General features: G+C 43.8%; 1 protein-coding gene across 1 annotated transcript in view; it reads right to left on the minus strand.

The window, feature by feature from the left end:
- The window catches only part of LOC126474377 (uncharacterized), a 160,615-nt gene that overhangs the window by 16,467 nt on the left and 118,403 nt on the right, over window positions 1-25,745 (minus strand). Inside the window, exons 5-6 of the mRNA XM_050101844.1 lie at window positions 10,586-10,691; window positions 413-536 (exon numbers count right to left, since the gene is read on the minus strand). Of these exons, the coding sequence (XP_049957801.1) occupies window positions 413-536; window positions 10,586-10,691 (230 nt within the window). The remainder of the gene's footprint in view (window positions 1-412; window positions 537-10,585; window positions 10,692-25,745) is intronic.

The following is a 25,745-nucleotide window of genomic DNA, read 5'->3' on the forward strand; positions in this document are numbered from 1 at the left end:
TAGCCATTAATTATTTCACTCTCTCGACATTCCAGAATTTTCGTTCTGTCTCTTTATTGACTTCTCTTTGTTTTCCTCTGGTTTTCATAGGAACTGGCAGAGGCTTTTCTGAGGTATGCCTGTTGTGATAACATTTTCTTCCTGTTCTGAGGTACAGATAATATTATTGATACCACATGCATTTGTTATTGTTTAATACCTTTTTGCAAAAATAAAGATTTCTCCAAGCCTTTTTTGATGGTGTAGGTGGATTAAATGCCAATTGTAACTCAATTAACATTTTTTAAAATATCTTATGGTGCTATATTGTAAAGTGATATGAAGAATGACAACACGAAGGTCATAAACTAAGAACTCAGATACCTCTGGATCACATTTGTCAGATAGACTTTCATTAACGTATTACACATACTTGCTTGCTAGAAGTACTAGATTCATCTGCTTTGCTAGATGTAGATGCCCTTCCACTTTCAATTTGCTTTAAGGCTTTCACATCAACACCGTCTATGCCACTTTCACCAACATTGCCCATGAGCCTGTAACGAAAAAAAAGTTGTAAAGTTATAATTCAAAACATGTAAGTCTTCCATGTAACCTAATGCTGTGTAAATTTGAATCGAGCCCCAAAAGTAAGAACATCTGAAACGGTTACTGTTGACAGTGTTACTAGATACAACAACGATAAAAACGGACCAAACATCATATTTTGATATTTTAGGCAATTCAACTATTTCAAGGAGAAAATTACTTCCAGAATATTCGCAAAAACAAAAGACGTGACTCGCCCTGAAACCTATATTAAAAGACGCAAAAGAGGAAATAGAAACACAATTAAGGTACCAGAAGTGTCAATTGCTTTTAATAACCGACATTAAAATGGCAGAATATTAAAAATGAGCTGCAGATAACGAATATGTCGAGAAGGAAGCTGAAACTAGTTAGGAACGATGAAACGCAGGCGTTAATAAAAGACAATTCCATTAAAATTAAAAAAAAATTAAATAAACTCAAAGCAAACCGTCATGGGTGATAAAAGGTTAGAAAATCTTAAATATGCTTGCAGTATCTCGAAACTGTGCCTTTGCTAATTTATTACTTTGTGCTAACAGGACGGTACTATCCCTGAAGAAAGGTTCAAAATGGCTCTGAGCACTATGGGACTTAACATCTATGGTCATCAGTCCCCTAGAACTTAGAACTACTTAAACCTAACTAACCTAAGGACAGCACACAACACCCAGCCATCACGAGGCAGAGAAAATCCCTGACCCCGCCGGGAATCGAACCCGGGAACCCGGGCGTGGGAAGCGAGAACGCTACCGCACGACCACGAGATGCGGGCCCTGAAGAAAGGTTAACTGCGAAACTAACATCACTAATTAGAAATGGTAATAGTGCAGTATGTGGGAACTAAAGAGGAATAATTTAAAGAAAGTCGTCACTTAAAATGTGTGCTGCAATTCTCAGCAACAGAATTACGGCATTAATGGAAGTATTAATCGCAGAGGAGCCAACAGGTTTTGGAAAATATCGTTCTTACACAGATGGTTTCACTAATCCTCCGATGCTTAAAAACAACTCGACATCAGTGAATAAATGCATTTAGTCATACTTTGATATTAAAATGCCCTTGGTAAGTTAAGCAGTAAACTTCTGCGGGAAAGAGTGGAAGAAGCTATGAAGAAAGGAAGATTAGAGTGTAACATCCCGTCGACAGCGTGGTCATTAGAGGCGGAGCACAGCTCGGATTAAAACTCGGACTACCAAATCGGCCATGTACTTTCAAAGGAACTATCCCGGCATTTGCGAAATACACTCCTGGAAATGGAAAAAAGAACACATTGACGCCGGTGTGTCAGACCCACCATACTTGCTCCGGACACTGCGAGAGGGCTGTACAAGCAATGATCACACGCACGGCACAGCGGACACACCAGGAACCGCGGTGTTGGCCGTCGAATGGAGCTAGGTGCGCAGCATTTGTGCACCGCCGCCGTCAGTGTCAGCCAGTTTGCCGTGGCATACGGAGCTCCATCGCAGTCTTTAACACTGGTAGCATGCCGCGACAGCGTGGACGTGAACCGTATGTGCAGTTGACGGACTTTGAGCGAGGACGTATAGTGGGCATGCGGGAGGCCGGGTGGACGTACCGCCGAATTGCTCAACACGTGGGGCGTGAGGTCTCCACAGTACATCGATGTTGTCGCCAGTGGTCGGCGGAAGGTGCACGTGCCCGTCGACCTGGGACCGGACCGCAGCGACGCACGGATGCACGCCAAGACCGTAGGATCCTACGCAGTGCCGTAGGGGACCGCACCGCCACTTCCCAGCAAATTAGGGTCACTGTTGCTCCTGGGGTATCGGCGAGGACCATTCGCAACCGTCTCCATGAAGCTGGGCTACGGTCCCGCACACCGTTAGGCCGTCTTCCGCTCACGCCCCAACATCGTGCAGCCCGCCTCCAGTGGTGTCGCGACAGGCGTGAATGGAGGGACGAATGGAGACGTGTCGTCTTCAGCGATGAGAGTCGCTTCTGCCTTGGTGCCAATGATGGTCGTATGCGTGTTTGGCGCCGTGCAGGTGAGCGCCACAATCAGGACTGCATACGACCGAGGCACACAGGGCCAACACCCGGCATCATGGTGTGGGGAGCGATCTCCTACATTGGCCGTACACCACTGGTGATCGTCGAGGGGACACTGAATAGTGCACGGTACATCCAAACCGTCATCGAACCCATCGTTCTACCATTCGTAGACCGGCAAGGGAACTTGCTGTTCCAACAGGACAATGCACGTCCGCATGTATCCCGTGCCACCCAACGTGCTCTAGAAGGTGTAAGTCAACTACCCTGGCCAGCAAGATCTCCGGATCTGTCCCCCATTGAGCATGTTTGGGACTGGATGAAGCGTCGTCTCACGCGGTCTGCACGTCCAGCACGAACGCTGGTCCAACTGAGGCGCCAGGTGGAAATGGCATGGCAAACCGTTCCACAGGACTACATCCAGCATCTCTACGATCGTCTCCATGGGAGAATAGCAGCCTGCATTGCTGCGAAAGGTGGATATACACTGTACTAGTGCCGACATTGTGCATGCTCTGTTGCCTGTGTCTATGTGCCTGTGGTTATGTCAGTGTGATCATGTGATGTATCTGACCCCAGGAATGTGTCAATAAAGTTTCCCCTTCCTGGGACAATGAATTCACGGTGTTCTTATTTCAATTTCCAGGAGTGTATGAAACCTAACTCTGGATGACCGAATGGGGATTTGACCTCTCGTCCTCCCAGTGCGAGTTCACCTCGCCACTTCGCTCCGTGAAAAGAGCAGAGAAAAGAGGGCTACCACAGCTTCTGATATTGACACAACAGTGCACAGTGGAACAGCTATAGTGCTACAAAACGCTACGAACAGATTAACCGAGGAGATCGTGGCTAATATAAGTCTATGACACTGAAGCATCTCGTGTCCTACTCTTTTCAACATATATGTTGATGATCTTGTGCATCACAATATAACAAAAAACAGTAAATATATCAATATAAATGCTTTAGACACGTTCGCAATTATTTTTTTTCCTTAATGACCAAAATTATACTGCAAGAAACAGATTAAGAACTTCAAAGAGGATTTCATCAGTCAGATATGCAATCTTCCAAGTATGATTTAGAGATAGTGTTTAAATGAATTAAGACCGGATTTTGAAGGAAACGTCCCGTTAACGACTATATTAGTGATTGAAAACATCTGCAGAAACAAAGCACAGAATTTTACTTTTTTAGCATGTGACTTGACATATAATAAAGATAATATGTGAGTTATAAAACAAACAAATTTAGTTAAATGGTACAAGAACCTTGAAAATTGGAACTTACATGCAACTAGATTAAAATTCTGAAATGACGACACTGGTTACAATAAACAGGTGTAAACTACGGGTTATTATTGTTATTAACGTGGCTTACATTGTCTTTTTATATTCATATTTAAGGATTTCATACATAAATCGTTAAATATACATAAAATGCATAATATAAACAATCAATCAGAAACAAAAACTTTGTAATTGAATATCTACACTGATTAGCCAAAAAGTTATGACCACTGACCACCGTGACACTGGATGCCGCTTGGTGGCGTTGCGGGCGCGTAACAAAAGTATACAAGCGGAGCAGACACGGACGGGGAATCAGCGAAGATATGGGCTACAAATGGAGAAATCCACTGAGATAAGCGACTTTGACAAAGAGCAGACTACTGTTACGCATAGCCTGTGAACGAGTATCTTAAAAACGATGAAGCTGGTCGAATGCTCAAGTACTACTGTCGTGAGCATCTACGGAAAGAGGTAGAACGACAGTGAAACTACCACTCGGCGCTAAATGATTGGACGTCCACGACTTTTCATAGAATGTGGGGTTCGGAGGACGGGGTCCACCGGGGGCCGAACCGCACAATAACCCTGGGTTCGGTGTGGGGCGGCGGAGGGGTGGAGTGGACTGCGGTAGTCGTGGGGTTGCGGACCACTGCGGCTGCGGTGGGGACGGAGCCTCTCCGTGTCTAGGTCCCCAGTTAACATAACATAACGGAATGATGCCACAAATGTTATAGTTTTCTTTTTTATAATGTGTGTGACTGTTAATGATGTTTTCTTGAGCCACAACGGACAACATCCTGATGTCACTCCACTGCAACTCAACCGCGGTGCTGTAGAGGACAACCGCCCTTATGTCGACAGACATATTAGACAGGTGAAATATCGTCAGACTTTAGGAAGAATGTAATAATTTCAATTCCAAAGGACAATGTTGCTGATAGGTAGGGACATTACTGAATCATCAGTTTAACAAATCATGACTGCGAAATACTGACATGAATTATTTTCAGAAGAATGGAAAAACTGGTAGAAGCTGACTTTGGGGAAGATAGTTTTAGGTTCCGGAGAAGTGTAGGAACACACAAGGCTATACCGAACCTACAACTTATCCTAGAAGATCTGTTAAAGAAACGGAAACCTACGTTCAGTGTGTGTGTGGTTTGAGGTTTCCGGGCGCTAAACAGCGTGGTCATCAGCGCCCAAACGCATAGAAACAGGAACACATGCAGTGAAGGGACGAAGACGGACAGCGAACAAGGAGAACGGCTAAAAGACACAGACCTGACGCAGTTACAAATCCTCATATACAGAGGCAAAACAAGAGGAGAAGAAACGCACTAAAAAAGGAAAGGAAACACAAGGAAAAGAGAACAGAAATCGAAGTGAAACAAGTAGGTAATCGTGACTGGCGGACCTCTTACCTAAAGCCTGGGTGAGCCAGTCACCCAGCAGCACATTAAAATCCTCTCCCTAAAATCCGAGGCAACAAATTGGACAGGACACAAAACCGTAAGACCTTAACCACAGTCGTTGCGTCGTCTTGCAAAATAGAGGGCAAATCCGGTGGCAAGGAAACCTCCGCCCTCTGGTCAGAGAATAGAGGACAGTCAAGTAAAATGTGGCGGACAGTTATCTGGACGCCACAAGCACTGCAGATTGGGGGGTCCTCCTGCCGGAGTAAAAAACCGTGCGTTAAGGGACTGTGCCCGATGCGGAGGCGAGTGAGGAGAACTTCATCCCGCCTGCATGACTGGTAGGACGTACGCCATGGCCACGTGGTGGCCTTGACCAAACGCAGCTTATTTTCACCGACTGCCAGCCACTCCTCTTCCCATTGATGCATAACACGAAAACGCAAAAGGGAGGTAACAGCATGGAGGGGGACGGCACATTCAACAACGTGAGGGAGGGAACATGCATCTTTGGCAGCCACATCCGCCAGTTCGTTTCCCCTAATACCCACGTGCCCCGGCACCCAGCAGAAAGAAACCTCCTTCCCCTGCCGTTGCAGGTGGAGTAGGGCATCATGGATGTTCTGGACGACCGTATCCGCTGGGTACAAGTGTTGCATGGTCTGAAGGGCACTCAGGGAGTCAGAACAGATGAGAAACTTAAGACTGGGAACACATCTCATCTGCTCCAATGCACGCAAGATCGCAAACAATTCGGCATCAAAGATGGTAAACGCTGCAGGAAGCCGTAACTTGACGACTCGATCAGGGAAAACAACAGCACAACCAAAAGAGTCCCCCTGTTTAGAGCCATCCGTAAATACTGGTACATGGTCGGCATGCTGGTTTAAAATATCGTAAAATAAGGAGGTAAAAACAAACGCAGGAGTGCAGCTCCTCCGGTACTCTGACAAGTCTAAAAGGACGATGGGCCTCTGTAGCAACCAGGGAGGCAGGCGGGTAAAACCGTGGAATTGGGGTGCCACACGCTCCATACCAAGGGACTCAAGCAAATGCTTGGCACGAATCCCAAATGGTCTCGTTACCCTTGGACGACTGGAAAAGAGACGTTCCATAGGCGGTCGGGTAACAGTAGGGTATGCAGGGGAGGTAGGACAGGCAAGGAATTGACACACCCGTCGCACCATGAGGAGTTTCCGCCGGATGGCGAGCGGCGGTTCCCCTGCCTCAGCACACAGGCTGGGGATGGGATTGGTACGGAAGGCACCAGTAGCCAGCCTGATACCCTCATGGTGTACTGCGTCAAGAATCTTCAGATACGAAGGCCTCGCTGACCCATACACAGTGCATCCATAGTCAAGACGCGACCGGACGAAAGCCCTATAAAACTGCAGCAGACGCGCCCGATCTGCTCCCCAGGACCGATGGCTCAGACACTTCAAAATATTCAGCGCCTTCAGGGCCCGCACCTTGAGGTCTTTAAGGTGCGGCAACCACGACAACTTGGAATCAAAAGTGAGGCCCAGGAACCTCACAGTGTCTCTAAAAGGAAGAATGGTGTCCCTCAGACGCAATTCAGGGGAGGTAAAAGCACGTCGAGAACGATTAAAATGAACACACACACATTTGTCTGCAGAAAAGGTAAAACCCGTCTTCGCAGTCCGTGCCTCTAATCGCTTTATCGTAAGCTGCAGCTGCCGACTAGCAGTGACAAGACTGGAGGAAGAACAGAAAACAGCAAAATCGTCCACAAACAAGGAGCACTGGGCAGGACTCCGGATAGTGGACGTGATACTGTTAATGGCGACGGCAAAGAGGGTGAAACTTAAAACGCTTCCCTGAGGAACACCATTCTCCTGCACGTACAAATCAGATAGCACATTACCAACCCGATATCGAAAGAGGCGGCGGGAAAGAAAGGACCGAATGAAGATGGGGAGATGGCCACGAAAGCCCCACTGATGGAGTTGATTGAGGATAAGGCGGCGCCAAGAGTGTCATACGCCTTATTAATGTCAAAGAATACACCTACGTTCAACGCATTTGTAAATTTAAAAATAATTTGACAATGTTGACTCGAATACGCACTTTGAAATTTTGAAGGCAGCAGGAATAAAATCCATGGAACAAAAGGTTATGCAGTGTCTCCCAGAAATGTTGCGACAAACTTCGAAGGATTGTAGAGGGTGCCTTGAGGAGCAGTTCGAGGATGGGAGCCAGTTTTCGGAAACGGCATCCGACACTACAGAGTGTCGAAGCTATAAGCACCAGTACCTGCCGCTAGGGCACCTGTTCGGCAGCAAACTTGACTTTGTACACAGACGGCATTTAGGGGAACGTCTCGCATTGTTGTTTGTTAATGAGTGATGGTGACTGATTGTCCGACAGCCAGTGGGGAAGATGGAGCTAGCTGCTGCAGAGAAAGGCCTTGTCTTCTATTAATGCGATGCTCTGTTGCCTTAGTGGATGACGGTTTCGGACACGGGTTTCCATCTGCAGTTTATTGTCTTCTGGCACCCTTCAAAATCTTCAGTGTTTGCCGGGATGTAGGAGGGAAACAAACTGCAGACAGAAACCCGTCATCTACCAAGGTAACAGAGCGTCGCATTCATAGGATACAAGGGCTGTCTATGCAGCAGTTAGCTCCATCTTCTCCTCTGGGAATCGTGGCAGTCAGTCACTATCACCAAATAACAAACAACAGTGTGAGATGTTTCCCTAAAGACCGTCTGTGTAAAAAGTCAGATTTGCTGCCGTAGAGGTGCCCTAGCGGAAGGAACCCGTAAAGGTAGCCGAGAGCGCTGACGCGCTGCTTCCTGGACTCGGGTAGGCGCGCCGCCCCGGTTCGAATCCGCCCGGCGGATTAACGACGAGGGCCAGTGTGCCGGCCAGCCTGGATGTGGTTTTTTGGCGGTTTTCCACATCCCGCTAGGTGAATACCGGGCTGGTTCTCACGTTCCGCCTCAGTTACATGCGTCACAGACATTTGCAACACGTCCGCAATATTTAACGATTTCCACTAGATGCAGACAGTTGGGGTACACTGATTCCATCCTGGGGGGGTACGGGGTGGTGGCAGGAAGGGCATCCGGCCATCCCTAAAACTAACATTGCCAAATCCGTTGTAACCACGCTGACCCTGCGATCGCTGCGGGACTACGGCGTAAGCAAAAGAAAGAAAGAAAAGAAAGGTGCCATAGCGGAAGGCGCCAGCGCCTATAACTACGACGCTCTGTAGCATCGTTGGAAGAAATTTCCGGACACGGGTTCCACATCTCGATTTCTTCGTCAAGACATCTTCCACAATCCATCGAATTTTGTCACAACATTTCTGGGACACCCAATACTCATACGGAAAGCGACTGCGGTCATAAAGAGTTGAAGGACATGAAAGGAAGGAGTAGCTAAGAAGGGAGTGACACTGAATCTACTCACCGAGCAAGAGGTAAGAAAATGAAAGAAAAATATGGAAAAATAATTAATGCTCAGGAAGAAGAAATAAACACTTTTAGGTTTGGTGGTGACAACATTATTCTGTCACAGACAAGAACAGACTTGGAAGATCAATTGAACGGAAAGGGCAATGACTAGAAAAGAATTTGCAAGATGAACATCATCGAAAGCAAAACAAGGGTAATGCAATGTAGTCGAATTAAATCAAGGGAAGCTGTGCAGATTAGATTACGAAATGAGACACGAGTAGCAGCAGACGAACTTTTCTATTTGTGCAGCGAAAGAAGTGATGACTGCCGAAGTAAAGTAGAGAGAATATAAAAAGCAGACTGGGTGTAGTATGAAAGGACTTTCTGAAAAAGAGGAATTTGCTAACATCGAATATAAATATAAGTGTTAGAACGTCTTTCTAAACGTATTTGTGTGGAGTATAGCCTTGTACGGAAATGAAACGAGGGTGATAACAGTTCAGACAAGAAAGGACTGAACGTTTTCGACATTTGCTACAGAAGAATACTGAAGGTTAAATGGGCAGGTTGCGTAATTAATGAGGACATACTGAATCGAACTGAGGAGAAAAGAAATTTAGAGTACAAACTGACTAAAAGAAGAGGTCGGTTGAGGGGTTGGTTGGTTGTTTGTTTGGGGGAAGAGACCAAACAGCGAGGTCATCGGTCTCATCGGACTAGGGAAGGATGGGGAAGGAAGTCGGCCGTGCCCTTTCAAAGGAACCATCCCGGCATTTGCCTGGAGAGATTTAGGGAAATCACGGAAAACCTAAATCAGGATGGCCGGACGCGGGATTGAACCGTCGTCCTCCCAAATGCGAGTCCAGTGTGCTAACCACTGCGCCACCTCGTTCGGTCCGTTGAGGGGGTCATATTCTTAGGCATTACCAGTAAAGTATTGGAGGGAAATATTGAGGGGGGGGAGGGGAGCAAATATTGTAAACGGAAACCAATAAACTAGTACAATAAGTAGTTTCAAATCGGAGATAAAGAAGTTCACAGAGGATAGACTCACGAAGGGCTCAATCAAATCATTCTTCAGGCTGAAGACCACAACAACAATACGTTTCATTACTTCGAGAACAAAATTATTTTGATTAAATCAGCACCAAGTGTGGAAATGTCAGTTTTAACTATGACGCCTATGCCCAACATTTTGGGTAGCTTCAGGCCAGATGAGTTTTATTATATGGTTGTCCATAGTCAGAATTTTAGACAATAAGCATGGATCTTTGTGACAGAACGAAATACAACCTTAAAATGAATAAAAAATAAAATGAATAACTCTTTAGAAAATTCCGTGCAAAGTACAGGAACTTCACATTCCTAAATGTCCTTTCTGATGAGGCATCTGCACCAAGCTTGCTATATTGTTCTAGGAATACGCCACTTCGTCGTTCTTGTACGGATCCTTTCGGGAATTTCCATTCTATACCTACGCATTCACATTAGGACCTTTTTCTGTTCAGCTTGGCATTTCTCAAGAATAAAGTTTCCCATAAGAGTTATACAGCACACCATGCCATAAGCGAGGTATTTAATGACGGATGTGTCCCATTCTTCCTATGAGATCCTTATCTTCTTCGTTTTACGCTTGACCTCTGGCCGTTAGATTTGAACATGGGAATTCTATGACTGGATGGGGAAATTTGACACTGTCAGCGCTGTTAAATCTGGAAGAGATGATGACAGATATTCAGGTGAATACATTCGATCACATTTCTAGAAACCAATTTTGATTACATTCGCCAAAGAAGAAACGTTGTGCATCAATTCACAATAAGAGATATTTTTAAATACTCAAATAAAAACAGCTAAATTTACAAACATACGTACTTGTCTAACTCCTGCAGACGCTTCAGTTCTGCATGTATGATTCGTACTCGCTCTGCACGTTGTTGTTTCAGATACTTCGCCATTTCGTCCTTTGAGGTTTGACAATCTGCAATTACAGTTCATCAGTTGAAATAAAAGAATCAGTATGAGTGTGTATGTGACATATATACTAAGTTCATAAGTTTTGTGGTTTTGATTAGTGTGTAGTTACTGTGTATTCCCTTTGACAAAGTTATAATCGAGAGAGAGGTTTATTTTGAATGAATCATTGCACTGGTAGGTACAGAAGGTATGCGGCCTTATGTCTCTTATTAAAAATCAAGAAAGTTATCTAGGAACAGAAGGTATGATTCTCAATAAGGTAAACAGAAAATTGAAGTACTCGTCAACGATAAAATCGCAGAGTGTGTGCTCTTGTCTTTTACTGATGTATGAAACAGACTACTCAGACAACTGATGAGTCAACTAAAGCTCAACGTGGAGTCCCAACTTGGACGCAGCTAAGCATTTTCCAGAAATATGTAGCTGTGCCAAAAGTTGAAGTATTTCGATAAACTCAAAACTTGGAAGTACGGAACTAATTTTTGGTATCCTTAATGTTTATAAAATATTGTGCCAGACACAGAAGTTATGAGGTAAGATGGCATGGACAAAACATTTCGTCCTGGCAAAGAAAGACTCTCTCAGATGAGAAATGCACTTATTTCTGACATTTTTTCTTTTCCGGTCAATGTACTTTCGTTCTATGAATTTCCACTGAATAGATACTGTCGCCTACGCGCTGTTCTCGAACATCTGTAAAATGCCCTTCTACGACTGCCATAAGAACTTCATGGGACTCAAAACGTAACGTTTTCCAACTACAAATTTCATTGCATGCGGGAGTAGTTCGGATTCTGAGGACACTGACCCTGATGAACAGGACAGTTATTCCAGCAAATGCTGCAAGAAATTCTTCAGCCCCCCTTTCAAAGTACAGTATCTGTTCAAAGGCATCCAGATTCAAAAATGGCTCTGAGCACTATGGGACTCAACTGCTGTGGTCATAAGTCCCCTAGAACTTAGAACTACTTAAACCTAACTAACCTAAGGACAGCACACAACACCCAGCCATCACGAGGCAGAGAAAATCCCTGACCCCGCCGGGAATCGAACCCGGGAACCCGGGCGTAGGAAGCGAGAACGCTACCGCACGACCACGAGATGCGGGCTATCCAGACTCCAGTAAGTAATTTGGAACTGAGCTCTATATGTCACGAGAGGCTGATCCACCAGTATGAAAGGAGGTAGAGAGTATCGCGTTGTCAATAGAGAAGTATTGTGGACATGGAAGAGGATGTAGATGAAGATGAAATGAAGATACGATACTGCGTGAAGAGTTCGACAGAGCACTGAAAGACCTAAGTCGAAACAAGGCCCCGGGAGAAGACAACATTCCATTAGAACTACTGATAGCCTCGGGAGAGCCAGTCCTGACAAAACTCTAACATCTGGTGAGCAAGATGTATGAGACAGGCGAAATTCCCTCAGACTTCACGAAGAATATAATAATTCCAATCCCAAAGGAAGCAGGTGTTGACAGATGTAAAAATTACCGAACTATCAGTTTAAGAAGTCACAGCTGCAAACTACTAACACGAATTCTTTACAGACGAATGGAAAAACTGGTAGAAGCCGACCTCGGGATGGATCAGTTTGGATTCCGTAGAAATGTTGGAACACGTGAGGCAATACTGACCCTACGACTTATCTTAGAAGAAAGATTAAGGAAAGGCAACCCTACATTTCTAGCATTTGTAGACTTAGTGAAATCTTTTGACAATGTTGATTGGAATACTCTTTCAAATTTTGAAGATGGCAGGGGTAAAATATAGGGAGCGAAAGGCTATTTACAATTTGTACAGAAACCAGATGGCAGTTATAAGAGTCGAGAGACATGAAAGGTAAGCAGTGGTTGGGAAGGGGTGGTTGGGAAGGGAGTGAGACAGGGTTGTAGCCTCTCCCCGATGCTATTTAATCTGTATATTGAGCAAGCAGTAAAGGAAACAAAAGAAAAGTTCGGAGAAGGTATTAAAATCCATGGAGAAGAAATAAAAACTGTGAGGTTCGCCGACGACATTGTAATTCTGTCAGAGACAGCAAAGGACTTGGAAGAGCAGTTGAACGGAATGGACAGTGTCTTGAAAGGAGGGTATAAGATGAACATCAACAAAAGCAAAACGAGGATAATGGAATGTAGTCGAATTAAGTCGGGCGATGCTGAGGGAATTAGTTTAGGATATGAGACACTTAAAGTAGTAAAGGAGTTTTGCTATTTGGGGAGCAAAATAACTGATGATGGTCGAAGTAGAGAGGATATAAAATGTAGACTGGCAATGGCAAGGAAAGCATTTCTGAAGAAGAGTAATTTGTTAACATCGAGTATTGATTTAAGTGCCAGGAAGTCGTTTCTGAAAGTATTTGTATGTAGTGTAGCCATGTATGGAAGTGAAACATGGACGATAAATAGTTTAGACAAGAGGAGAATGGAGGCTTTCGAAATGTGGTGCTACAGTAGAATGCTGAAGATTAGATAGGTAGATCGCATAACTAATGAGGAGGTATTGAACAGAATTGGGGAGAAGAGGAGTTTGTGGCACAACTTGACAAAAAGAAGGGACCGGTTGGTAGGACATGTTCTGAGGCATCAAGGGATCACAAATTTAGCATTGGAGGGCAGCGTGGAGGGTGAAAATCGTAGAGGGAGACCAAGAGATGAATACACTAAGCAGATTCAGAAGGATGTAGGTTGCAGTAGGTACTGGGACATGAAGAAGCTTGCAAAGGATAGAGTAGCATGGAGAGCTGCATCAAACCAGTCTCAGGACTGAAGACCACAACAACAACAAGAGAAAGAATGGGTCGGCCAGGAGATCTCGAATGTGGACTAATCATTGTGTGTCACCTGAGTAACAAATCCGTCAACAACACTTCGACCCTCCTAAAGCTGTCTGGTATTCGTGCTCTAGGGTGTAGCGTCTTTGATTAGTAATCAAAACGTCTTCGGTCACGGGTTCGAAGCCGTCACCACCTAGATTTTGAAGAAAAATCATCAGCAATGGCAGTTGGCATAAGAAGTTACCCGCACTCAGCCAACAGCATTGTCAAAGAACGGAGGAGCGGACAGATGTTCAGGACACTCTCTTGCCCTTAAACTGCCCCTAACGGCGGACGAACCAACAATGGTCAATGCCATGGGAACTGGGAAGGCAATGCCAACCACGAAATTAAAGACACATGAGGTTTATCCACAGGATGAGCTTTTCATTGGCAAAAGATTGCGGACCAGTCCCCCATTCAGATCTCCGGGATGCGACTGCCAAGGGAGAGGTTACCATGAGAAAAATATTCAATAAGCAACGAAAGGATAAAGTTCTTCGGGTTGTGGCGTGAATGTCAGAAGTTTGAACGTGGGAGGGAAGCTAGAAAATCTGGAAAGGGAAATGCAGAGGCTGAACTTACATATAGAGGGTCAGTGAAATGAAATGGAAAGAAGACAAGGATTGCTGGTCAGGGGAGTACGGGGTAAACTAAAAGCAAGAGTGGTATCATTAAGAGTGCAATGGGAATTTCACTTTAAATGCGAGGAGAGAGCGGATAGGGGATAAGAGTACATTGTAGGCCTCTACGGGTGGGAAGACTTGTCTGGTGACGTCACAAAAGAGGAAACAGGCATCGATGTAGCAGAGATAGGGGATCCACCATTAAAATTAGAATTTAAAAGAGCTTTGGGGGACTTAAAATCGAATACGGCAGTATTCATAGATAACATTCCATCAGAATTTCTAAAATCATTGGGGGAAGTGGCAACGAAACGACTATTCACGTTGGTATGCAGAATGCGTGAAACTGGCGATATACCATCTGACTTTCGGAAAAACATCATCCACACAATTCCCAAGGTTGCAAGAGCCGAATAGTGCTACAATTGTTGCACAATCAGCTTAACAGCTCATGCATCAAAGCTGATGATAAGAACAACATACAGAAGAATGGAAAAGAAAACTAAGGATGTTTTAAATTATAATCAGTTTGGCTGTAAGAAAGTTAAAGGCATCAGAGAGGCAATTCCTACGTTGAAGTTGATAATGGAAGAAAGATTAAAGAACAATCAAGACACGTTCAGTGGATTTGTCGTCATGGAAAAAGCGTTCACCAGTGTCAAAATGGCGCAAGATGTCCGAAATTGTGAGAAAAATAGATTTAAGCTATCGGGATAGACGCGTAATCAGTATATATATATGTATCATAAAAGTAAGGGTACAATGTGCGTGCGCTAAAACTCAGAAATGAGTCCGGTACGATAAAGGGAGTTATATGGTGTAGTGTGGTAGCCCTCTATCCGCCATTCTTACCTGAAGGGCGTACCATTGCAGATATAGGTGCTGAGAAGTTTCGCCCTCTAGAAATCTGTAGGACATTCCAGAACATTCGAGAGTATTCCAGAGCATTCCACAACATTCCAGAACGTTCCAGAATGTTCCACAATAATCCGGGACGTTCTGGAATCTTCGGGAATAGTCTGGAACCTTCGGGAAGATTCCAGAATATTCAGGAACATCCCAGATCATTGTGGAACATTCCGAACACTCTTTTATGTTGTGGAATGTTCTGGAACATCATGGGCAGTTCAGAGCCGTTTTGGCATGTTCTGGAATTTGCCACTGGTGGGGCTACCCATTGGGGTATACAAAGTAAGAGCCGTCGTTGATTCGAACATTATTTTCTTATCAGTGACGAAGGGAAGAACCGAAAAAGTAGTGCAGTGAGTGAAAAAAAGCAAACAGTGAAGTGTGAATAGTTAAAATGGTACAGTCACTGAATATAAGTAGAAAATAAAGTGGGGAAAGTGTGTAACGTGTACTTAGTGTATTTGTTAATAAAAAGCTGATTTGATTTACAATTTAAACAATGCCCAAACGAGAAAGAGGAGGAGATCTTGCCAATTCTGAACTAAAGCAGCGAAAACAGAAAAGAACAGCGAAAAAACTAAACAGACGAAGAACGCGAAGAACTTTTAAGGTCCCCACTAACGAGATGAGCACCATGAGAAGCAGGGAAAGCGAAGAACAACGAAATGAACGGACTGAAGAATCAATAATTGCGACACAATCTTATAATAAAAGACTGCGAACTCAAGCCAGTCATGAAAATATCACCTTACGTGGAGCGCGGACGAGGACAAGTAAACAGTACAACCTAACAAATGGAGAATTCCATTACGATCCGACGAAAGAGTACAACAAACACAAACATCACGTAATCGGAAAAATGGATAACATTTGCCAAGTTTGCAACGCGAAAAAATTGAGTAGAGAGACAACAGGGTTCTGTTGCACGAATGGCAAACATTCGATTACCAACACTGGAAGCATCTCCGCCGGAAGTTTTACAGTACATAGCCGAGGAAACTCCTGAATCAAAACCGTTCTTCAAAATATAAAAGCGTACAACGCCTACTTCCAAATGACTTCTTTCGGTGTCACTTCGAACAACACTAACAGAGGTGAAGTCGATTATGTTTTTTCCATCCAAGAACAAATATATCACAACATGGGATCATTACTACCACTACCCAACGAAGACCATAAATTTCTGCAAGTATATTTAATCGGAAATGAGGAAGCAGAAATTGATCAACGATGCAAAAATGTCACTGGACTGAGACGAGAAGGTATACAGAGGATATTACAAAAAAAAAAATGGTTCAAATGGCTCTTAGCACTATGGGACTTAACTTCTGTCATCAGTCCCCTAGAACTTAGAACTGCTTAAACCTAACTAACCTAAGGACAGTACACACATCCATGCCCGAGGCAGGATTCGAACCCGTGACCGTAGCGGTCGCGCGGTTCCAGACTGTAGCGCCTAGAATCGCTCGGCCACCCCGGCTGGCGAGGATCTTACACAAGCACGCTCAACTGGTTCACATATTCAAAACAGCACTATACCGATAATTTCTGATGACTATAAAGTTGATATCGAGTCGACAAAAGACCACTTGGAGAACACGAACGTCGATTTAATGCACATCAGATAGGCGAAGTCGCCATCGTAATTGTGGGCAATGAAAACACAAGCCGTGACATAACTGTTCAACAAAGAAAAGGACAACAACACATTGCAGAGACATATCGTTCATATGATATCCTCCAGTATCCATTAATATTTCTGCACGGAGAGGACGGATATCATTTTGATGTGAAACAAATCCAAACTGAAACAGAAATAGAAACAAACAAAAAGTCACCTCCAAGGAATTCTGTGCGTGCCGTTTAATTATAAAAGACAACGAAACATACAATCAAATTCTCACACTCACCGTTTATTCCAACAATTCTTGATAGATATGTATGCAAAAATAGAAGCGGAACGGATGCTTTACATGAGACTGAATTAGAAGAAACTACACACGGAGGAATACATCCACCTTCGAGGCGTAATCATAAATGATTGAAACATTGACGACATTGCAACAATGGTAATCTTATCTTCATCATACATAAGAAGTCCGAGACAGATGCACGAATACACTCAAGATACCGTGACCTACATAAGAAAATATGGATAGCCTGACCTCTTCATAATAGTCATATACAACTCGTCATGACCAGAAATCAAAGAGCGAATAAGATATAGACAGGCCCCCAAGCATCGACACGACACAATAGCCCGAGTTTTCCGACAAAAACAAATGAGATTTATTGAAGTCCTCACAAACTACCACATCTTTGGAAGAGTTAGATGCTGGATGTACTCAATCGAATGGCAAAAACGAGGACTGCCTCATTCACACAATCTCATATGGCTAAACGACAGAATTCATCCGACGGATATCGACAAAATCATTCCATCATCATTTCCCAATCCACAAGAAGATCCGGAACTGTACGACATGGTAGTGAAAAACATGATTCACGTATCATGCAGGCCGTTAAACCCCAATTCGCCACGTGCGAGTGATGGAAACTGTACAAAAAATACCCAAAACCAATCTTGGACGACACACAAACCGGTGTTGATGGCTATCTCAAATACAGAAGGCGATCAAGCAAAAAGATGGCTTCACAGCAAAAATGCGAATGCGAGGCAGTGAAGAACTGGAAATAGATAATCACACTACTTTCCAAAATGTTCTAATCCCACATAAACGTAGAATGCAGCAATTCAATGAAATCCATCTAATATATCTGTAAATATGTGACTAAAGACAGTTACATGGCAGTTTTTCAGATAGTCCAAGACAGTGAAGAACAAAACAGAAACGACAAGATCCTCATGTACCAAATGGGAAGATACATCAGCAGTAACGAAGCAGCCTACCGGATTTCCGGTTTTTACATACACGAGCGCGAACCAACTGTGCAACATGTAGCAGTACAATTGGAGAATGGACAGAGAATTTACTTCACAGAAGACACAGCCAGAAAAACTGCAAGCGAACCACGTCGAAACACAGCAATAGCTTTTTACCAGCTGCGCCAAATGGATCCATTCGCGAAAACATTACTATATGTCGACGTCCCTATCTATTATATGCAGAACATACAAGAAAAATCTTTCAACGATGGAGACAAGGAATTACCGTAGAATATTATCCAGGAATCACGAAAACTGGTGCACGAGGCCGAGTATACACAGTACATCCGAACAACGCCGAATGTTTCTCTCTCTGGATGTTGTTACATGAAATACAGGGACCAACAAGTTAAACAGGTCTCAAGACTGCTGACGGTTACTTATGCCAGACGTACAGAGAAGCATGCCAATGCTTTGGACTACTGGAAAACGGCAACCACTGGATTTAACGCTACAGGAAGCCTCACTCACAGTCTCAGCTGAACAAATGACAGACTTATTCACCATAATTCTAACAACATGTAACCCACCGAATCCAAAACTGCTATGGGACTCCTTCAAAGAGAGTACGAGTGATGACATACTGTAACAAATCGGACAAGCTCATTCTGAACTGATAAGCGAGTTCAAGGACGACATCCAATGAAACACTCATTCGCCTAGGAGATAAATGTTTAGCAGTAATCAACCAGACCTTAATACAACTTAGGATGCAAGCACCACGAAAAGATGCTATCGATGTGCTAACTTCAAAATTACAAGGGATAAAAAGTTACATCAACGAACTACTTCAATACAAGTGCATTGCTCACGACAAACCACTCCTCAATTACAGTCAAAAGGAAATTTGCAACGTCGTCATGGACCGGATCGATAGCAACACTAGTGCAATCATTTACTTGGACGCACCAGGCGGCGCCTGGGAAAAAGTTTCTAATAAATCTATTGCTGGTGGAAATACGTGCTAAACAACACGTCGCACGTGGAGCTGGCATCATCCGGCGTTGCAACCGCCCTTACGGGAAGAGGACGTACTGCCCATTCCACCCTACAACTGCCTTGGAATACAGCCGAAGAACAATTCCAGGCATGTACAAGCTCAAGAACATTTGCACGTGGTGAACTTTCAATGTTGTTGTTGTGGTCTTCAGTTCTGAGACTGGTTTGATGCAGCTCTCCATGCTACTCTATCCTATGCAAGCTTCTTCATCTCCCAGTACTTACTGCACCCTACATCCTTCTGAATCTGCTTAGTGTATTCATCTATTGGTCTCCCTCTATGATTTTTACCTTCCACACTGCCCTCCAAGGCTAAATTTGTGATCCCTTGATGCCTCAGAACATGTCCTACCAACCGGTCCCTTCTTCTTGTCAAGTTGTGCCACAAACTCGTCTTCTCCCCAATTCTATTCAATACCTCCTCATTAGTTATGTGATCTACCCATCTAATCTTCAGCATTCTTCTGTAGCACCACAATTCAAAAGCTTCTATTCTCTTCTTATCCAAACTATTTATCGTCCATGTTTCACTCCCATACATGGCTACACTCCATACAAATACTTTCAGAAACGACTTCCTGACACTTAAGTCTATACTCGATGTTAACAAATTTCTCTTCTTCAGAAACGCTTTTCTAGCTATTGCCAGTCTACATTTTATATCCTCTCTACTTCGACCATCATCAGTTATTTTGCTCCTCAAATAGCAAAACTCCTTTACTACTTTAAGTGTCTCATTTGCTAATCTAATTCTCTCAGCATCACCCGACTTAATTAGACTACATTCCATTATCCTCGTTTTGCTTTTGTTGATGTTCATCTTATATCCTTCTTTCAAGACACTGTCCATTCCGTTCAACTGCTCTTCCAAGTCCTTTGCTGTCTCTGACAGAACTGCAATGTCATCGGCGAACCTGAAAGTTTTTATTTCTTCTCCTTGGATTTTAATACCTAATCCGAATTTTTCTTTTGTTTCCTTTACTGCTTGCTCAATATACAGATTGAATAACATCAGGGAGAGGCTACATCCCTGTCTCACTCCCTTCCCAACCACTGCTTCCCTTTCATGCTCCTCGACTCTTATAACTGCCATCTGGTTTCTGTACAAATTGTAAATAGCCTTTCGCTCCCTGTATTTTACCCCTGCCACCTTTAGAATTTGAAAGAGAGTATTCCAGTCAATATTGTCAAAAGCTTTCTCTAAGTCTACAAATGCTAGAAACATAGGTTTGCCTTTCCTTAATCTTTCTTCTAAGATAAGTCGTAAGGTTAGTATTGCCTCACGTGTTCCAATATTTCTACGCAATCCAAACTGATCTTCCCCAAGATTGGCTTCTACTAGTTTTTCCATTCGTCTGTAAAGAAGTCGAGGTAGTACTTTGCTGCTGTGGCTTATTAAACTGATAGTTCGGTAATTTTCACGTCTGTCAACACCTGCTTTCTTTGGGATTGGAATTATTATATTCTTTTTGAAGTCTGAGGGTATTTCGCCTGTCTCATACATCTTGCTCACCAGATGGTAGGGTTTTGTCAGGACTGGCTCTCCGAAGGCTGTCAGTACTTCTAATGGAATGTTGTCTACTCCTGGGGCCTTGTTTCTACTCAGGTTTTTCAGTGCTCTGTCAAACTCTTCACGCAGTATTGTATCTCCCATTTCGTCTTCATCTACATTCTCTTCCATTTCCAGAATATTGTCCTCAAGTACGTCGCCCTTATATAGACCCTCTATATACTCCTTCCAGCTTTCTTCTTTCCCTTCTTTGCTTAGAACTGGGTTTCCATCTGAGCTCTTGATATTCATACAAGTGGTTCTCTTTCCTCGAAAGGTCTCTTTAATTTTCCTGTAGGCAGTATCTGTCTTACCCCTAGTGAGATAAGCCTCTCCAAGGTGAGCTAAAATTAGCTTGTGGGATTAAAGCACGGTGGTACGTAAAAAAATCATTCGAAACCGTGTACATTACAAGGCTTACGAGGAATCTCTGAAGAGATAGGAGGAGCTGTACTCATACTCTCAGGAAGTTTTCGACGAACAGTTCTAATTATACCCAAGTCAACACCAGCACATGAGATTAATCCGTGCTTAGGAGAATCACATTTCTGGCTACACATACAAATACTGCGACTAACAAAAATATGATAGCTGAAATATCGAAATACCAAACAGCAAATGTTGCTCAACATCTGCAAATAGGTGAAGGCACATATCCTACTCACCAGACGACTTACCTCATTAAAACCAACAGCGATTATTGCAACACAGTCACTGCTGAGAACTAACTCGTCGACGAAATTTATTCAAGCATTATTCACAACTGTACCAATCCGGACTAGCGACTGGCAACTAAAAATAATATTGTCGACGATATAAACTTTAATATTCAAAACAAAATTCCCGAAGAAAAGAGAATATACAAATTAACCGACACGTTGAAAAAAGTGTGAAATTTCCTACAGAATTTCTAAACTCTTTGCAAGTACCATGAATGTCACTACAATGCCTTCGACTTACAATTGGACCTCCGATCATGCTAATCAGAAATCTCAACACACCAAAACTATGTAATGGAACAAGGATGATCGTCAAACAGCTATCGAACAACATGATCGAAGCGCAACTTATGACTGGGAAGTGCTTAGGGGACACACTACATATCCACAGAATACCACTGATCTCTATTGAACTGTCATTCCAATTTAAAAGACCGCGATGTCCAATCAAATTAGCCTGCAGTTTAACAATTAGCAAAGGGCAAGGACAAACTTTAAAATATTGTGACATGAACCTTAAAGACTCTTGATTCATTCACGGTCAACTACACGTAGCTTGCTCTCGAGTAGGAGATTCAAAAAATCTGTACATATATACTAAATTAAAAATGTTGATTGTAAACAAGTATTGTAAATAGTTGCAATATGTTTTCAATAACAGTTTTTTACGTCTTATACTTTAAACTTTATTCTTTTACTCCAACTGCCCCATAATCTCATACCAACTCCTTGAGCGAAACCGGGTACCCCAGCTAGTATTCAATATGGACAAAGAGAGAGTAATAAGAGAGGAAGGCCAAGAAGAGAGCAATAAGAGTGGAAGACCAAGAAAGAAGTGCTCGGATTAACAAGGGTATAAGAAGATAAGGATCTAGTCATTCGCCCCCACTATTCAATCTATAAATCGAAGAACCAATGACGGAAATAAAAGAAAGGTTCAAGAGTAGAAAAATACAATTCAAGCTGAAAGCATATCACTGATAAGAATCGCTTATGACATAGCTATCCTCAGTGAAAGTGAAGAATAATTACAGGACCCACTGAATGGAAAGAACAGTATAATGAGTACAGAATATAGACTGCAAGTAAATTAAAGAAAGACGAAAAGTAATGAGAAGCAGGAGAAATGGGAACAGCGAGAAACTTAACATCAGTGTTCGTGATCTTGAGGTAGATGAAGTTTAGGAATTCTGTTACCTAGGCAGCAAGAAACAACTACAGCTAAACCAGCGCCAAGAAGATTTCTTATACTGGCAGACAGGGACCGTCGAGCATTGTGAAGGGCGGTCGCAAAAATTCGTATGAGATGAGTGAAAGGAAACACTCGTGAGTACCAAAGTGCTATCAGCTAAGAGAATGACTGTGCGTAGGGAGCTACAAAGAATGGATACATTGGTCGACCAACTCCTCATCTCCTCATAAGCACAGTCAAAGCTAATGAGTGACGCCACTTGACACGGATGACTGGAAACGAGTTATTTGGAGTTATGACTCATGCAATTCCTGCAGCAATCCAATGGAAGTGTTTGGGATTGGAGAATGCTTGGAGAATGTGACTTGCTATCATGTGTAATCCCAGCAAGGAAGAACGAAAGAGTTGGTGTTACGGTATGAGGATCGTTATCGTAGTGAAATCGTGGTTCTCTTATTGTGCTTAAGAAAACTCTGAATGCGGAAGGATGTGAACACATTTTAAACCATTACATACTATGCACAGTAGACGAACAGTTGGATGACGATGATTGTTTGCATAACCATTACAGTGCACGCTTTCATAAAGTAGCATATCTGAGGCAATAGTTTGTGGACAAAAACATACACTCCTGGAAATTGAAATAAGAACACCGTGAATTCATTGTCCCAGGAAGGGGAAACTTTATTGACACATTCCTGGGGTCAGATACATCACATGATCACACTGACAGAACCACAGGCACATAGACACAGGCAACAGAGCATGCACAATGTCGGCACTAGTACAGTGTATATCCACCTTTCGCAGCAATGCAGGCTGCTATTCTCCCATGGAGACGATCGTAGAGATGCTGGATGTAGTCCTGTGGAACGGCTTGCCATGCCATTTCCACCTGGCGCCTCAGTTGGACCAGCGTTCGTGCTGGACGTGCAGACGACGACGCTTCATCCAGTCCCAAACATGCTCAATGGGGGACAGATCCGGAGATCTTGCTGGCCAGGGTAGTTGACTCACACCTTCTAGAGCACGTTGGGTGGCACGGGATACATGCGGACGTGCATTGTCCTGTTGGAACAGCAAGTTCCCTTGCCGGTCTAGGAATGGTAGAACGATGGGTTCTATGACGGTTTGGATGTACCATGCACTATTCAGTGTCCCCTCGACGATCACCAGTGGTGTACGGCCAGTGTAGGAGATCGCTCCCCACACCATGATGCCGGGTGTTGGCCCTGTGTGCCTCGGTCGTATGCAGTCCTGATTGTGGCGCTCACCTGCACGGCGCCAAACACGCATACGACCATCATTGGCACCAAGGCAGAAGCGACTCTCATCGCTGAAGACGACACGTCTCCATTCGTCCCTCCATTCACGCCTGTCGCGACACCACTGGAGGCGGGCTGCACGATGTTGGGGCGTGAGCGGAAGACGGCCTAACGGTGTGCGGGACCGTAGCCCAGCTTCATGGAGACGGTTGCGAATGGTCCTCGCCGATACCCCAGGAGCAACAGTGACCCTAATTTGCTGGGAAGTGGCGGTGCGGTCCCCTACGGCACTGCGTAGGATCCTACGGTCTTGGCGTGCATCCGTGCGTCGCTGCGGTCCGGTCCCAGGTCGACGGGCACGTGCACCTTCCGCCGACCACTGGCGACAACATCGATGTACTGTGGAGACCTCACGCCCCACGTGTTGAGCAATTCGGCGGTACGTCCACCCGGCCTCCCGCATGCCCACTATACGCCCTCGCTCAAAGTCCATCAACTGCACATACCGTTCACGTCCACGCTGTCGCGGCATGCTACCAGTGTTAAAGACTGCGATGGAGTTCCGTATGCCACGGCAAACTGGCTGACACTGACGGCGGCGGTGCACAAATGCTGCGCAGCTAGCGCCATTCGACGGCCAACACCGCGGTTCCTGGTGTGTCCGCTGTGCCGTGCGTGTGATCATTGCTTGTACAGCCCTCTCGCAGTGTCCGGAGCAAGTATGGTGGGTCTGACACACCGGTGTCAATGTGTTCTTTTTTCCATTTCCAGGAGTGTAGAATCACTCTACCAGGACTATTATTGTAATTACACAGAAAATGGACATTAAAATTAACGAATTTCACTCTCTGATAAAAATGACTGTAAATTCACAAGATGGCACTTTAGTGAAATCATCTACTGGCATTAAGTCTCATAAACAGATACTAATATTTACACAAAGACGCTCTAACAATCACCGTGCCATACAGTGGACATGAAGTTTGATGGTAATTAAATTTATCGGTACACTTGCGCGCACGGAACGCTCGTCTGCTCTGCAACCTGTTACTATTAACATAATGAGTAAACTGCCAAAAATCAGATTTCATTAACCGTACTTGCAATGTGCATTACAAAGCGGTATGTTACCAATTTTCATAAAATGCTTCTTAGTACACAAATCACGATGTGCAATGCGAGTTTTCAAATACAGTCATGAAAACAAAGAATAAAAAATGAAGAACTAAAGTTAACGACTGATAAATGAAAACAAATACTCCTTGTATAACTATGCTTCATTAAGCCAAGACAACAACACACATTTTCATAAATTTCGCACACCTAGACAAGTTAGCAAAATATTCCTTAATAACTTTGCTGTGCACAATTACCTTCATTGCCACGTGTTTCAACTGTAAAACAAAACCAGATGTCTCATTGCAGAATTTCTACTGCAAACTTCAGCCATACCCAACGTTCTAACAAGTAGAAGTTACTTTAAAAATTGCTCTTTTGACATTCTTCTGTTGATATAACCTCGTTTTCCTTTCTCAAAACATATTAGTACAAAATCCTTCTTACATAATGCTGCCTGCACTACACGCCATGCTTGCTTCCATCCTTTTCATACCAAGTACATAGCCAGATTGTCCAACACACACTACTGGTAGTCTGTTCAAAAGAAGTAACCTCGCTGACCAACATCTGTGGTCTCAAGAATAGACTTACAAGGAATATCGTTACATCGATATTATAAAGGTTGAGTACCTTTATCAAATTCACAACTTCCTTTGAATTTGTTGTCAAAACTTCTTGAAAATCGTAATGGCACATAGGACAGATACCTTTCACAGTTAGAACGTCGAAATCGCTCCAGACGCCAGCGTCCAACATCACTGTCTTGTCTGGTTTCGGCTTTTGGGGAAGAATAGGCTGCTGTTCCTCCACAGACACTCAAGGAACTCATCGAAAGTATCTCCAGCAAGCTTCTAGCCTTCATAAAGGTGAAGGGTGGACAAATCCCGTATTAATGCCTACTAACAGGTGTCCGGATACT

The sequence above is a fragment of the Schistocerca serialis genome, chromosome 4 (genome assembly GCF_023864345.2).
Source record: "Schistocerca serialis cubense isolate TAMUIC-IGC-003099 chromosome 4, iqSchSeri2.2, whole genome shotgun sequence".
NCBI classification, from domain to species: Eukaryota; Metazoa; Arthropoda; class Insecta; order Orthoptera; family Acrididae; genus Schistocerca; species Schistocerca serialis.